This window comes from Cuculus canorus, chromosome 2 (genome assembly GCF_017976375.1).
Source record: "Cuculus canorus isolate bCucCan1 chromosome 2, bCucCan1.pri, whole genome shotgun sequence".
Classification (NCBI taxonomy): domain Eukaryota; kingdom Metazoa; phylum Chordata; class Aves; order Cuculiformes; family Cuculidae; genus Cuculus; species Cuculus canorus.
The window spans coordinates 91,378,398-91,392,212 of record NC_071402.1 but is presented as its reverse complement, the minus strand read 5'-3'; the positions used below and the strand labels follow the sequence as shown (position 1 = coordinate 91,392,212).

General features: G+C 39.6%; 2 protein-coding genes across 2 annotated transcripts in view; one reads left to right on the top strand and one right to left on the bottom strand.

Annotated features, from left to right (window-relative positions):
* TXNDC5 (thioredoxin domain containing 5) overlaps positions 1–12,838 on the top strand; it is a 27,081-nt gene extending 14,243 nt beyond the window's left edge. The window contains exons 6-10 of the mRNA XM_054058321.1: positions 762–848; positions 4,129–4,272; positions 6,990–7,072; positions 10,130–10,259; positions 10,837–12,838. Of these exons, the coding sequence (XP_053914296.1) occupies positions 762–848; positions 4,129–4,272; positions 6,990–7,072; positions 10,130–10,259; positions 10,837–10,959 (567 nt within the window). The 3' untranslated portion in view covers positions 10,960–12,838. The remainder of the gene's footprint in view (positions 1–761; positions 849–4,128; positions 4,273–6,989; positions 7,073–10,129; positions 10,260–10,836) is intronic.
* The window catches only part of BMP6 (bone morphogenetic protein 6), a 96,731-nt gene continuing 93,752 nt past the window's right edge, over positions 10,837–13,815 (bottom strand). The window contains exon 7 of the mRNA XM_009564178.2: positions 10,837–13,815. Coding sequence (XP_009562473.2) covers positions 13,666–13,815 — 150 coding nt within the window. The 3' untranslated portion in view covers positions 10,837–13,665.

The window sequence follows — 13,815 nt, the reverse complement described above, 5'->3', positions numbered from 1 at the left end:
GACCATGACCTTCGTGTAATGTGAGGGAATAGTGTCTTAACAGCAATGATACTTACTGGCAGGATGCTGTTTAATCTTTAGAATTGATCTTCAGTGATCTCTAGCACAGTGTTTTTAATGTAAAATTCAAAATCTCAGTGCTCTCTCGAGCAAAGGGTTCAGTGCTGAAGTTGTCAGTTTATGATCTTTTTTGGAACAGAAAAAAGAACTGATAACTTAACAGATTGGTTTATGATGTGTTAGAATTGAATGCTGCTATGCTCTCAGAACTTCCCTTGGAGTAAAGTTAACTTGCTAGCTGTTGACATGTCTTCTGAAGCCATTAAAGAGTAGTCTTTTAAAAAATGGATGAGCCAATATATCTTCACTATAAAGCTCTCTCTCACATTAGTATTTTGTGTCTTATTGTCCATACAGTGATTATATTCACTGAGAATACCAAGTAGTTTTTAATTTGAATATTTAATTAAGTCTTCATTGTTCTTTGTAACTGTTACTACTTATATCCATACCTCCCTCCCTGATCCCTCCTAAAAAAACCCCAAACAAACACACACAAAGCCTCTCAATTATTCAACAAAACCACTATTTGGCTGGCAGACATAATCATTCTCAACACAGTACTTGGGACGGAGTTTTGCCAAGCCATGCATTGCTTGTTCCTGTGTGTTTCTGAGATTTTATACAAAAGGGAGGCTATGATACTTATTGTATGTTTATTTTATGCACTGAGGGGTTTATATTTTTTCTTAAAAACGTAGGTTGACTGTACCCAGCATTATGAAGTCTGCTCTGAAACCCAAGTTCGTGGCTATCCCACTCTCCTTTGGTTTAAGAATGGTGAAAAGGTGAGTCTGCAAACTCAAACTTTTTTATTTGAACAGTGCTTGGACCTTACTGCATCATGGGGAAAAAAGATCATGTGGGTATATACGAAAGTCTGCTTGTGAGAGAAAAGTTGTTGGATGTTCAGTCAGGTAGTGGAAAAGGTGTATTTTGTTCACAGGTAAAAGTTAGTTTTTTGCTCTTTGTGCTCTGCAAATAAGTGGTATGATGTTCATAAATGTGTAAGCAGTATCTCCCATTATGCTGTTATGTGAGAGAATTCTAGGTTTACTCTATCTTAATACCTTATCTCCTATGGAACACAAAACCGTAGATGAAATAGAAATAATAAAAAAGTTTGTAATTTTCACAGTGCGTATCAGAAGATGCTTATCTCCAAGTGGTGCCTATCTGCTCAGTGATGGCTGAGTGATGCAAATTTTCTTTCTTAAATCTGAACACTTCACATGACACTGAGTGAGAGTCCTGTGGGCCCAGATGACGTTTTTTCCTTGCAGCAATTCAGAGAATGAGCATCTCCCATACGAGGGCAGGCTAAGAGAGTTGGGGTTGTTGAGCCTGAAGAAGAGAGAGCTTGGGGGAGACCTTATACCAACCTTCCAGTACCTGAAGGGGGCCTACAGGAAAGCTGCAGAGGGACTTTTTACAAAGGCTTGTAGCGATAGTACTAGGGGCAATGGGTATAAACTGGAGAGGGGCAGATTTAGACTAGACATAAGGAGGAATTTCTTAACGATGAGAGTAGTGAGGCCCTGGCACAGGTTGCCCAGGAAAGTTGGGTATGTCCCATCCCTGCAGGTGTTCAAGGCCAGGTTGGATGGGGCCTTGGGCAGCCATATCTAGTGGAAGGTGTCCCTGCCCATGGCATGGACTTCGGAACTAGATGATCTTTAAGTTCCCTTCCAACTTAAACTATTCTATGATTCTAATATTCTTAAGTTGTGGGGAAGTAAAATACCATGTGCTTGAACAGCAGCATGTAAGCATATAAACACTAGTGTTACTTATCATGTATTTCACACTTTCAAGATAAATTAAATGGATATCAAAAATAGGTCTGTGAGGAGAGAACTGTTAGCTCTTATTCACTAAGTTTTGAGGGGTTTGGGTTTTTGGTCCCATTCATCTTCCGTTCCTTTTTGAAAATGAACAGTATCAAGAGACACTAAGTTGTGCTACTCATTTCGGTTTAGTGGCTGATGTTTGTGGCAATTTTCTGACACTCTAAAGAGAAAGTGGCTATAAATACCAGTGCATCTGAGGTTTGTGACAGCACCCCTATGAGATCAGACGCTCCAGGGAATTTAAATGAAGCAGCACCTGGATTTTTTAATCCCAACCCGATTCACATAGGAAATACACAGCCTTGTAACTGATTGAGCAGAGGTGCCTGGCACATGTCAGAAGCAGAATTGGAAGCTGAGGGGGTGCTGACAAACATAGTGGCATGTCCAAGGTTAAAGGTGTTTTCAGCAAGTTAAACTTTTGTCTCCGTGTGACATGAGTCTGAAGAATGGGATGTATTCTGCTGTTTCTCCAGAATGGGTTTCCACCTGTTTTATTTGTATTTTTCAGATAGCTAGAGATGGCAAGATATCTTGCCGGAACCATACTATCTTGATCTAGAAAATTTAGCTGTGTTTTTTCTCAACAAGCCAGGTTGGGATTTTTTTTTGACCCTTTGTAATTATTGAAGTTTGAGTTGCTTGGAATTACTTGATTCGAGAGTGCAGTGAAAGAAAAAAGGCCAGATCACTACTGTTCTATTTGGTAAAGCTGAATCTTGGCCATTAGTCTTAACAATATATTTCTGTTGACATCAAACTGGCTTTTCTTCATTTGCAGTGTGGTATTCCCTGGTGGCATACCGCCACCGGAATCGTGTATTCCTTCGTGGGCTGATACAATATATTTTAAAAAAACCCCACAAAACAACCCCAACAACTTTCCAGTAATCTGACCCAGAAGTTCCTGGAAATCTCTCTGGCTCCTATTATACTGTTGAGTTAAGCAGAAGGGAACAGGAGAACCGCATCAGCCATCCAGCATTGTTGTCTGTAATACCATCATCCCCTTTGTCACATCATCCCTCCTGGTTAGAATCAGCAGAAAACCCAGGAGGAATGAATGGGCATCGACCCTGCCCTGCTGACGTGGATATGTTCAAGCAACTGCAGGCTTCTTGCATTGTAGTTGTCCAGAGGAGGGCTAAAAGGATGATGCGAGGGCTGGAGCACTTCCCATACGAGGGCAGGCTGAAAGAGTTCAGGTTGTTCAGCCTGGAGGAGAGAAAGTTCCAGGGAGACCTTATAGCAACCTTCCAGTACCTGAAGGGGCTACAGGAAAACTGGACAGGGACTTTTAACAAAGGCTTGTAGTGATAGGAGTAGGGGCAATGGCTTTAAATTGGAGGGGGGAAGGTTTAGACTAGACATAGGAGGAATTTCTTCACTGTGAGAGCGGTGAGGCGCTGGCACAGGTTGCCCAGGGAAGTTGTGGCTGCCCCATCCCTGGAGGTGTTCAAGGCCGGGCTGGATGGGGCCTTGGGCAGCCTTGATCTAGTGGAGGTGTCGCTGCCCATCACAGGAGGGTTGGAACTGGATGATATTTAAGGTCCCTTCCAACCCAAACTATTCTATGATAATTCTTTTCTGATTTATACCCAGTGTGGGGCAAGTGGCTGTAGTTACTAATAACGTTATCAACAATAAAAAAAAGAAAAATATGTATGAAGAGTTCCAGAGATACAGGAAAAAGTTGAAGGTATGTCTGTTCTCCCTTCCAGTGTATGGCAGATTGTTTTTTCTTGAAGAGTATTCCTCATCTGTGAGAGGAGATATGTCTTGCATTCCACTCCTTACGGGACTGAAACTCAAGAATTCTATCCAAAATGGATATGTAATGTCTCGAAGAGATGATCTTTCTTTTGAACAGAGAAATTAGTACTATTTTTTGCAGAGAAAACTGTGCAAATATTGACTAGAGTGAGAGGTGAAGGTCAAAGTGGAACATTTTCTAGAATTTGGTTCTCCATTTCTAAAATGCCATTCATTTCAAGGAAATTTTAGATTGTTCCCTTTTGGTAGGAGAATCTATGGCAAATCCTGAAGATGTGGAGTGAATGGAATGCCATGGAGAGGTTTAATGACTCAATAATAATATTTATTATGAATATGCCTGCACTTGGCAGTTTTATGTTCTTCTGGTAATTATTTATTTGCTAGTTATTTATTTGCTAGATTAACTGCTTATACACACTTGCAAACTATTTGATAATTGTAGAGTGACCAGTACAAAGGGAAGAGGGACTTCGATTCCTTAAAAGAATATGTAGATTTACAACTACAGAGCTCTGGGAAAGAGTCACCACCAGCAGCTGAACCCACCGACGCCCCGCAGCCACCCGCAGAACCCACTCGTGTTGAGGTAAGTTTTCCAGGACTCTGTAGTGATGTTAAAAGTATTTAAACTGTTTCAGCAGCTTCTCTGAGTCTTCCATGTGTTTGTCTTTCTCCGAGAGCTTGACAGTTCCTAGGTGTAAACTGTACCAAATACTTTCTTGGTTATGTTTTTAATAATTAATGAGTGGAACAGACCATAAATCCTAGTGATACTTTTACTAACCTAATGGATCAGAGAAGGAAAAAAAAAATCTGGTTCCTTTATTATGGTTGCGATAAGTTGTTTAGGTAGAGTGGCATAAATGTGGTCATTTTTGGTCTGTGGAATTGCTGCTACCTTGGTCTGTGTAATAGTGTATTTCATTGCAATGGAGATGACTGTTTCTTGTGAGATCCTCTGATGAACCCAGGAGGATGGTACATGCTGTTAAGCCCCTTAAAAGAGCCAGGGTCCTATACTTATATCTGCAGAAACAACAAACAAGCAAAGATTATGAATACTGATCTAAATGTGGCAAGGTAACATGTCCTGTGACCAGAAAACTCCTTGGGTTTGGAGGCTTAAACCAATCCTAGTTGTGGGAGCTACCATGAGTGTAAAATTGATGAGGCTGAGAGGTTAGGGATGGTTTTCAGGCATACTTTTTCATGAAATGTGACAAAAATACTTCTGCCTAGAAGACAAGAGATGGTGATTTACACTTACTTGTGATGTAGAACTAACTTGCGTAATAAAAAGCATTAATATTATTAATATAAGTACAGTTTATATTCAGCTTATCACTGGAGAATATTAGCTTTCCCAGTTGACTTTTCCAGCAGCATTACTCATCTTGCATAATGTGGCTTACCAAACACTATAGACAACACAGATTTGCAATTTTCATGCCCCTCAAATTTATTTTTTTTTAAATTGACCTCATATTGGAAGATCCTAACAAGCTGGTGTTAGTACAGTGCAGAAAGTAATTAGTTGTCTTTCTATTTTTACAGAAATAACACAAACCACATGTGATGCAAATTCCCACTTATGCCTTGCACGCACCAGCACACATACAAACAGGAAAGGATTGGGGGGGGGATTTTTTTGCCAAATAATAGTAGACACGGTGTAGGACTCAACTTGTTTTTGCAGCTTTACATCACGGCTTTGGATGCCACCATTTCTTGGTTTGCTCATCTTCAGATACCTTGGTTCTGGTTTTGTTTCGTTGAATTTTGAAACGAGGGGGGCTAGCCCATGTAGGCAGCAAACACGGACTGCATTTGCCATCAGCAATCCACAGCTGGAACCACAGGCAGCAAAAGCAATGAGTTCTGACTCCAAATTTGTTGAGCCCCTATGTGGATTCTTCATTTTACATGGGCCAAGTACTTGCCAGCCCTTTCATGGAATCTGTACTTTTGTGTCTGTGAAACTTCTCTCCTGCCAGACATTGCTAAAATTAATAATAAATTATCCAGATGGATTAAATTAGAGTGACCAGAAGATGCTCAGATTATATGATTGCATAAGGTGACTTTTCTTAAGAAACCAAGTTAAAATTGAGCTATTTGATATCAGTTATTTTTGTTATGTAGTTCACGTTGCTGTTCTGATAGTAATCTATAGACCTTTGAAATTTACTTTACTGTGCAGATCTTGGAAGGTGTTATTTATGATGTGTTCAGATTTGGTATCTTAGATTGTAAATTATGTTTGGAACATGTGTTTCACATATCCATTCAGGAAATTCAAAATAGAATAATACGTATTTACTGCTAATTTTTTCTTAATTTAATTATTTGTGACTATTTAATAATTAGAAAGTATAATTTCTAAATAATTCTTTAGAGGTAATAACACTTAATGGAATAACTTAATCTCGTCAACTAACAGTTATTTACAGAAATATTTAAGGATACTGGATAATTCGTAGTTTCAAGTTTCTTTTTGGCTTCTCTTCATAAAACTCATACTGGGTTTAAAGTACAATTGGTGATACTGTCGGTTGCACTCTTGTTTTTCTTTTGCTTTCATTTGAATTTGAAACTTTTACAGGCATGAGGTTTATTTATTTATTTCCATTCCCTCCCACCCTTCAGGGTCTCACACAGAAAAAAGGAAGATTTTTATGGTTTTGCGCTCTCATAGGAGATGACTGTTTGCAAGCAATGTGCTATCGTCCCATTACTCCCATGCCACTGCTCCTGATGTTATCAGGAGTAAAAACTCTTCTGGGCGTCCATTCAAGTGCAGTGTGGTGATGTCCTCTTGACAGGCAAATACGTGTTTCTAGTAACAGTTTTTTCTATGCCTGCAGCACAGGGATCTAGGAGAGGGAGAACAGCTGTCAAGTATGCCTTGAATACCTCATTAAACTCTCAGAGGGCCAATACAGGCTTTAAGCCAACTCTCAGGGTTGTTCCTTGAAACATTTGCATGATAGTGTATTAAAATGAGGGTGAATTTTATCCAACGAAAAAAAAGTTTGGATACAGGCAAATCCCCTGAAAACAGGGTGTTTCATTTTTCCAATTATGGATGAGATTCAGTGTTAAATACACAATTTTCTACATCTCCCTAAGGGAGGAAAGCAGCTAAGGGGTTAAAGTGAGATGTGCTGCTGCTAATTTTGTTTATATTGTCAATAATGTTATCCTTATCAGTTGGAGTTTCCCTTTCAGGTAGCTAAAAGCTTATTTGGCTGATGCTATATATACAAAAAATTTTCACTCTTCTTTCTTTTTTTTTTCGAACAGGCTGCAGTGCTCTCTCTCTCTGAAAAAGACTTTGATGCAACCATTGCTAGGGGGATCACTTTCATTAAATTCTATGCTCCATGGTAAGGATTTCAACACCTGTTGCTGTTCAGGATCATTGCTGGTCTGTCCTGTCAGTGCATTAGTTGCTGTAGGTCTTTGAGTTTTGTGTAGTACTGTGTTTGTTGTCTGGATCTAAAACATGAATTGACTGAAGAATGTGTGTGTTGAGCAAAAAAGCTGAATCTGGTTTAGCTTTCTTGGGATCTCTTTCTGTGGAAAGGCTGACAGAGAAGCTTTACTGTGTCTCCCTCCAGGTAACGCTGGGAAACAATGAGGGGTGATCTTTCCTTGCAAGCTTAGCGTGCTACTATCCCTTGAGATAGGCTACCCTCACCTTATCCTAATCAAGTGTTGAGAAAGGAGAGCATGCCAGCCTTTGGGCTCTTTACTGCTACAGCCAGCTTCTCTTGGAAGCCTCATTTGAGCATCCGTGAACTGGTACAGACTTCAGAGCTACGGATGATTGCCTGCTAATGTTCAAATAACTGACAAAAAATCTAATTTGCACAAGTGACAATTTTGAGATGTTCTTAAAAGCATATTCCATGTAATATTATGTTCTTATAATGACCCAAGGTAGAAATGTCCAATGCAGATAGTGTAGGCATAGACACCCAATGGAAAACACTGGTGGGAGGAAAGTCCTGTCTGGCATCTGCCATTACTGGCATATCCAGCAGAACCAGGGATGCAAGCTGGTATAAGACCTTGGTATTACAAACTCAGAAGAAATTATTTTCTCCCTTTTCTTACTATTCCCTTTCTCAGACAAAAATAAAGTTTTAAGTTTCTCTCTCTGGTTTATAGATTAATCTTATTTGTGCCTGGAGTTAATTTAATGAAAATTGCATGCCATCTTTCTCATCCATTGCCCAGTCTCTTAGCCAATAGAAGGAAGCCTAGTGTAGGGGGAGAGATTAAATTAAGATGTATTTCGCTATGTGAATGATAACAAATCTCTGATGTCATCACTAGCCATCCCATTAATACAGTGTATAAAATAAAAACAATAACTTTTGTGGTGGTTAAAGGTCACCATTGCAAAGCAACACAAGCAAATGCAACCCATATTTAAATTCCTCAGGAGCATAAAAATACTGCAGCTTAACTTTGACAGTAGGCATGAATATGTTTCTTACTGTGGGCAAGATGTGCCAGGGAAGGTGTCATTTTACATAATTTCAATGATGCAGTCTTTTCCAGTGTTGTCACCCTTTTTACCGCAGTGTGGTTTGCTCCTTGAGAGCCACTTCTCTGCTCTCTTACGTCTGAAAGATCTGCTTTTGAATGCGGCCAAATGTCTGCCACCACTGTGTTAAGTACCCTGCCCATACATCTCCCCACTGCCCCCGCTTCACATTTACTGCTCTTTCTTCACTCCCTTTACGTTTTCTGCACCCTGTGAGGAACTGAGACTAAGTCTGTGCCTGTACTGCTACAACACCACCAGAACTGGCTGGTAAATTCAGTTTACGCCTGTGCACAAAGGAGATTCTAGTCTGATCTCTGAACCCAGAGATTCTAACAGGATGCTGCTGGATTTCACAAATATGATCAGTGGTGGATGGCAGGCTGAGAAATGGTGGCCTAGGCTGCAAAGTATCTAATTCTTAAACCAGCATGTGCTCCCTGGCTGCAATGTTCAGAAGGCTACCATTTAGGACAATGCTACCTATATTTGTGTAGCTGGTAGCCTAGTTTTAGATCTGCATCTAAATGACCTTTTCCAAGTGGATCCGCTTACGTAGCAAACACTATTATATTGCTTGCTAGTTTTGTCTTTCAGTTAGTTTTGGATAAATATTAAAGTTAACTTGCATAGTAAGCATAAAACCACCTTGTTCTAGTCATTTTTGTGCATGGTCAGAAATGCTTTTGTACTGTCACTGTGTTTTAAGGTGGTTTAAATATACACTGGCTTGTATTAAGAAAACTTCTGCAGAGACATCTTTCATTATTTTTGTAAATGCCCTGATCCAGCCTTGAGGCAATTACAGGGCTGTTTTAATAACCCAATTAAGGTGCAGCTGGGTTAGAATAGAATGAGCAATGCAGCTTTAAAGGCTGAAGTGTTTTGGGAGTTCTTCTTGAAGGCAGTAAGAAGTTCAAGTTATGAACTTGGCCAAGCCAAGTTCAAAATATAAACAAAATTAATACTTTACTATAGTTCCTGCCATGTTACTGTATCATTTTCTCTCTTGACACCAGTGTTTCAGTGTGTGTGCTGTGTGGACCGTATTCTCGTGTTACTGTAGAGACATAAGGGAATAAAACAGAAATAGGCTTTTTGGTATTATTGATGATATAACTGGAATCATTCTCTATTTAATGCAAACCAGAATAAGGCTAGATGTATTTTTTTTTTATTTTATTTTCCATCTGCTAAGTGAGGCTTATTAACAATCAAACAGTTCCACTGCAGATCTAACTGAAAGTATAGTGGTAGGGGTTAAACTTGAAAGGTATATTCAGTGAAAAAGTGCATTAAACTGCTGTAGTGTTTCATAAAAACAGAATCTGCAATGACAAATGCCTATATTAAAATTGAGTTTCTGGCATTGGGCAATGCTATGTTGGTTGAGGAGGTTGTTAGGAACTGGAAGAAATTTAATAGGGAAATTGAAATCTCATTTAAATAATTAAATTTGAGCTCTGTAACTTTAGCATAACTGGCATGTGCTACCTGAAAACGTAATTTATACTACAGACATTCTGTGTCTTAGAACATGCTTGTTTCTAAGAAGCTTTTTTTTTTTTCCTTTTTTTCATTTAAATATTCTCTGTGCTTGTCTTTATTGGGCTTTGTATTCCTCTGTAGGGTAAAATGTGCATGCACCGACATCCAGAATACCATTCCAGATGAGACTAACAAAGGCCAGAAACTCCTTCAGTGCTAAACTTACATAAAATCACCCGTTCTTACCTCATTTACTGACATAATAGTGCAAGGGAGTTGGAGGGCCAATTCACTAGGGGATAGGAAAGGCAGCTAGTAAAATTTAAAGCTATTGCAGCAAGACAGTAGAGATAAACTGGAAGGTGTATCTGCTAAACAAATCTCTCTCTTTTGTTTCTAGGTGTGGTCACTGTAAGAACTTGGCTCCAACTTGGGAGAACCTTGCCAAAGAGCAATTTCCAGGTTTGACTGATGTCAAAATAGCAGAAGTAGACTGCACTGTGGAACGTAATGTCTGCAACAAATTTTCTGTAAGTGTGAAAGATCTGAAATGAACGGGATAGTATTGTGTACCAAATGTTAGCGGCTCCAGTGTGCAGCCAAGCCAGCTGCTGCATTGTGGCTGCCTGGTGACAGTGCAGCTGTGTTCTCTATTAGCCAAAAAAATAAGTGGTAGTTCAGAACACCACCTGGTGACACCATTTCTTTCCTGGACTGTTTATTCAGACTCGGTTGTTCTCATTGTTGGATAAAGCTAAGTCCCTAATTTAAGAAGCCTCTATCTATGAAAGCACCAAAGCAGCCAATGCAAAGTTCAGTTCCAAGGGAAAAAAAGTCTTCTGGTGCTTGTAGGTAGACAGAGACAGGGCTAGAGCTGCCATTCTGAGAGCTTAAAGGAATACGTATCATCCTATTCACTTATAAATGTTCAGAAATTGCAGGTTGGCATTGGAAGTTCTGGTGTGATGTTCGGGTTTGTTCTTTTCCAATTAAAATGGCTTATTGGTGTTTGGTGGCTTTCAGAGTAAGGAAAATACAAGTGAAGGATACCAGTGAGTTTGGACATCAGTAACAATTTTCTTTTTTGTGTCTGTGTGTCTTTTGAAGGTACGTGGTTATCCTACACTTCTGCTTTTCCGAGGTGGAAAGAAAGTCAGTGAACACAATGGAACAAGAGACCTTGAATCACTGCATAGCTTTGTCTTGCGTCAGGCAAGGGATGAACTGTAATAAAAGTCTGGATGCTCCAGCCCTGGCTGTCTTTTTACAATAGCTGAGGGATTTGAATTATTGTTAATTTTCAAATAGTGTGTTTAGGGGGTGGGAGGGGGATGTGGGTATTTTTTTTCTTTGTTTTTAGGAAATTGAATGTACTAAACATTGGTATCTTCCCTCTGTGTGTGTGTGTGAAGGAAAACTAACAAGTAGTTACTGTGCAAATTGAGAATATTTTCAGCATTTGTAGTGTTAACTGCATTTCTGCATTCCCACAATGAAGTGTAAATAATTTCCTTTGAGACTAAAATACATCAAGAAAACCACCTTAAGGGCAGCAGTAGAATATGTTTGTCTTCAGGTCAATTTGATTAAAAAGTAATCCCTGCAAACAGCCCACTGTTGCTAGAAAGGTAAAAGTTACATCTGTGTCAAGTCACTTTTGCCTCTACAACTGTACTTAAAACCTATTTGTCTTAATATAGCTGCTGGTTAAGAAATGGAAAGTCATAGGAGGTTGAACACACACTCACACACGCACACACACCTGGGAAGATACCAGGCCACCACAAGCTGGTTGTCTCCTGTTAATCCTCTCAGCATGGGAGGTCTAGCCATAATGGAAGTGATGGTACTGTAACATGTGCCTGTATATTACTGATGCCATAGTGTACATGTGTCAGGTGGATTTTCGTAGGCTGTTTCCATCCAGCTCTGAAGGAGTAACTGTGCTCTACTTACACAGAGCCACAGTGAATAGGCGCTATTGTAACTGCTCTGTTAATGTTAAACAATTGGTTAAATTTCAGAGCTGATGATATGCATTTCCTACCCTTGCCTGAATCTAGACTTTTTGCTGACCTGCTCCTTAGACGACTTGGAGAACAACAAGCAGTACGATGCTTCATTTCTTTTATTATTCAGCTGTTCTGTAGTAGTGTCAAATAGTTCCCCACTCTTGAGCCTTAACCTTTTTCCAAGCTGTAAGCATTGCTAAGTTTGAATGCTAGGACCATGCACCCTGTGGTGCCTTGGATTGTAATATGGATCTGTTCTTTGGTGCATAAGATGTTCCATGTTAGACATAATTGAAAGCCAAAGAATTTACACTGCAGAGACTGTCACGATGCAGTGACAGCAGCAAACCAAGGACAGAATTATGCCACACAGAAACTCATGGAATGAGGATGGCTGCAAGCTGATTTGACTAATGTGTCAAGATGCTGATTTTCATCCATTATATGGAGCAGGTTGCTGGGTTGTTGTGGTTGTTTTTTTTTTTTTCTAAAAAAGGCAAAACAACAATGAACTTTTAAATTAGTGGGTTGCTCCTGGTACTTCACTGTCTGTCCAGAACTTATGATTCTGTTCAATCTTAAAATGTGTAAGGGTGAAAAAGCCACAGTGAAACCAAGTGTTGTACTGGCAGATGTATTAGATCAATATATATACTTCTGCCTTAAAGGAAGCCTTTATTATCGCGTTTTTAACAACTTTCTAGTGAAGCACAATCTCATGAGTTTCTTGTACAAAATCGAAGTGGTACAATTGTTTACACTGAGATTTTTCTAAATAAAAACTTTTTAAAAAAGCAGTCTTTCTATAAATGATACAGCACAATGAATATACAGTGACAAGTGCAATAAATTATAGCTCGTATTTACAAGAAGCCTTTTAAATGCAAGTATTAGAGGTAAGTGCATTTGATACAGGTTTAATATTGATCAAAACAATTTGCTATTAGTTTCTGCTAGACAAACTGTGGCTACACTGCAAATGTATCCTTTATACCAGTTTGTTAGTTGCGTGAATTGAAGGGGAGAAAGGTTGGCCAAATACTTGTATGTGTTGTTGACATTCCGTCTTCCTGCAAATAAATTGTCCAGTTAGAGAATGAATGTCCCCTAAACTTTTGTCTGAATTACAGCTGTAGAAGTGTCCTGACTTCCTTCCTAGGCAAGTGGCAGTAGATGAGGCAGCTCCACGTGAAGAGTGGAAGGAAGTTGCATAAGAACAAGTATATAAAGTCTTTCTAATGTGGGGTGCAGCCAAACCATCCTATGCTTGCAAGATCAGACTTAAACTGTGCTTGGAGAAAAAGAGAACTGAAATATTTGCTTTGGCACAATTTAAGATGCTTACTGTCATGTTATATTTCAGAAGGAGACTAACAGTCTAGGTGTAGTAACTGGTCCTTCTAGACAAAAGGCAATTCCTAAGCTTAGGAATTTTATATTTCCTTGTACAAGATGTATGCTTGAAGTCTGAAGTACTAACAAACACCACTTTCTTTACTCTAGCTTCCCTATTTCTCCCCTTGTCTTCTCCCCTCACAAAAACCTCACTTGGTTTGGGTGTTGGGAGATCCATCTGGTAAAACTGCAGCATACATCCAAGCAACAGCTAAGGCCAAACTGCTATGTGAGATTAAGACCGTCCCAGCCAATAAAGCTTGTGTGGGCATATTGCTGCTTTGTGCGCCCTGCCTCCGCAGGGCTGAGTGGCCACCATGGCATTAGGGTCAGTGTAAGAAGTCCCAACGGTTTGCCCATGCCCCAGCATGTGGTCCCCACACCCCTTCCTTGCCCAAGGCACATACATGGTGTTCTGAAAGGTTCATCAATTATTGTTTTTTTTTTTCTCCGAGGTCAGGTAGTTCATGAAAGTGTGGAAGATAGAATGGAAGTTCATGGTAGGATCACAGAGTCCGTGCGAAGACTGTCAGTGACATCCACAAGCTCTTACTACCATATTCCTGTATTTCTTCAAGATTACATTAGAATTATCATCAAAATAAAGAACAGATATGGCATTTAGTTTGGTAGGTGCACAGCATGGTTTGGGAACATAGTCAGGATTCATAAGATGGAC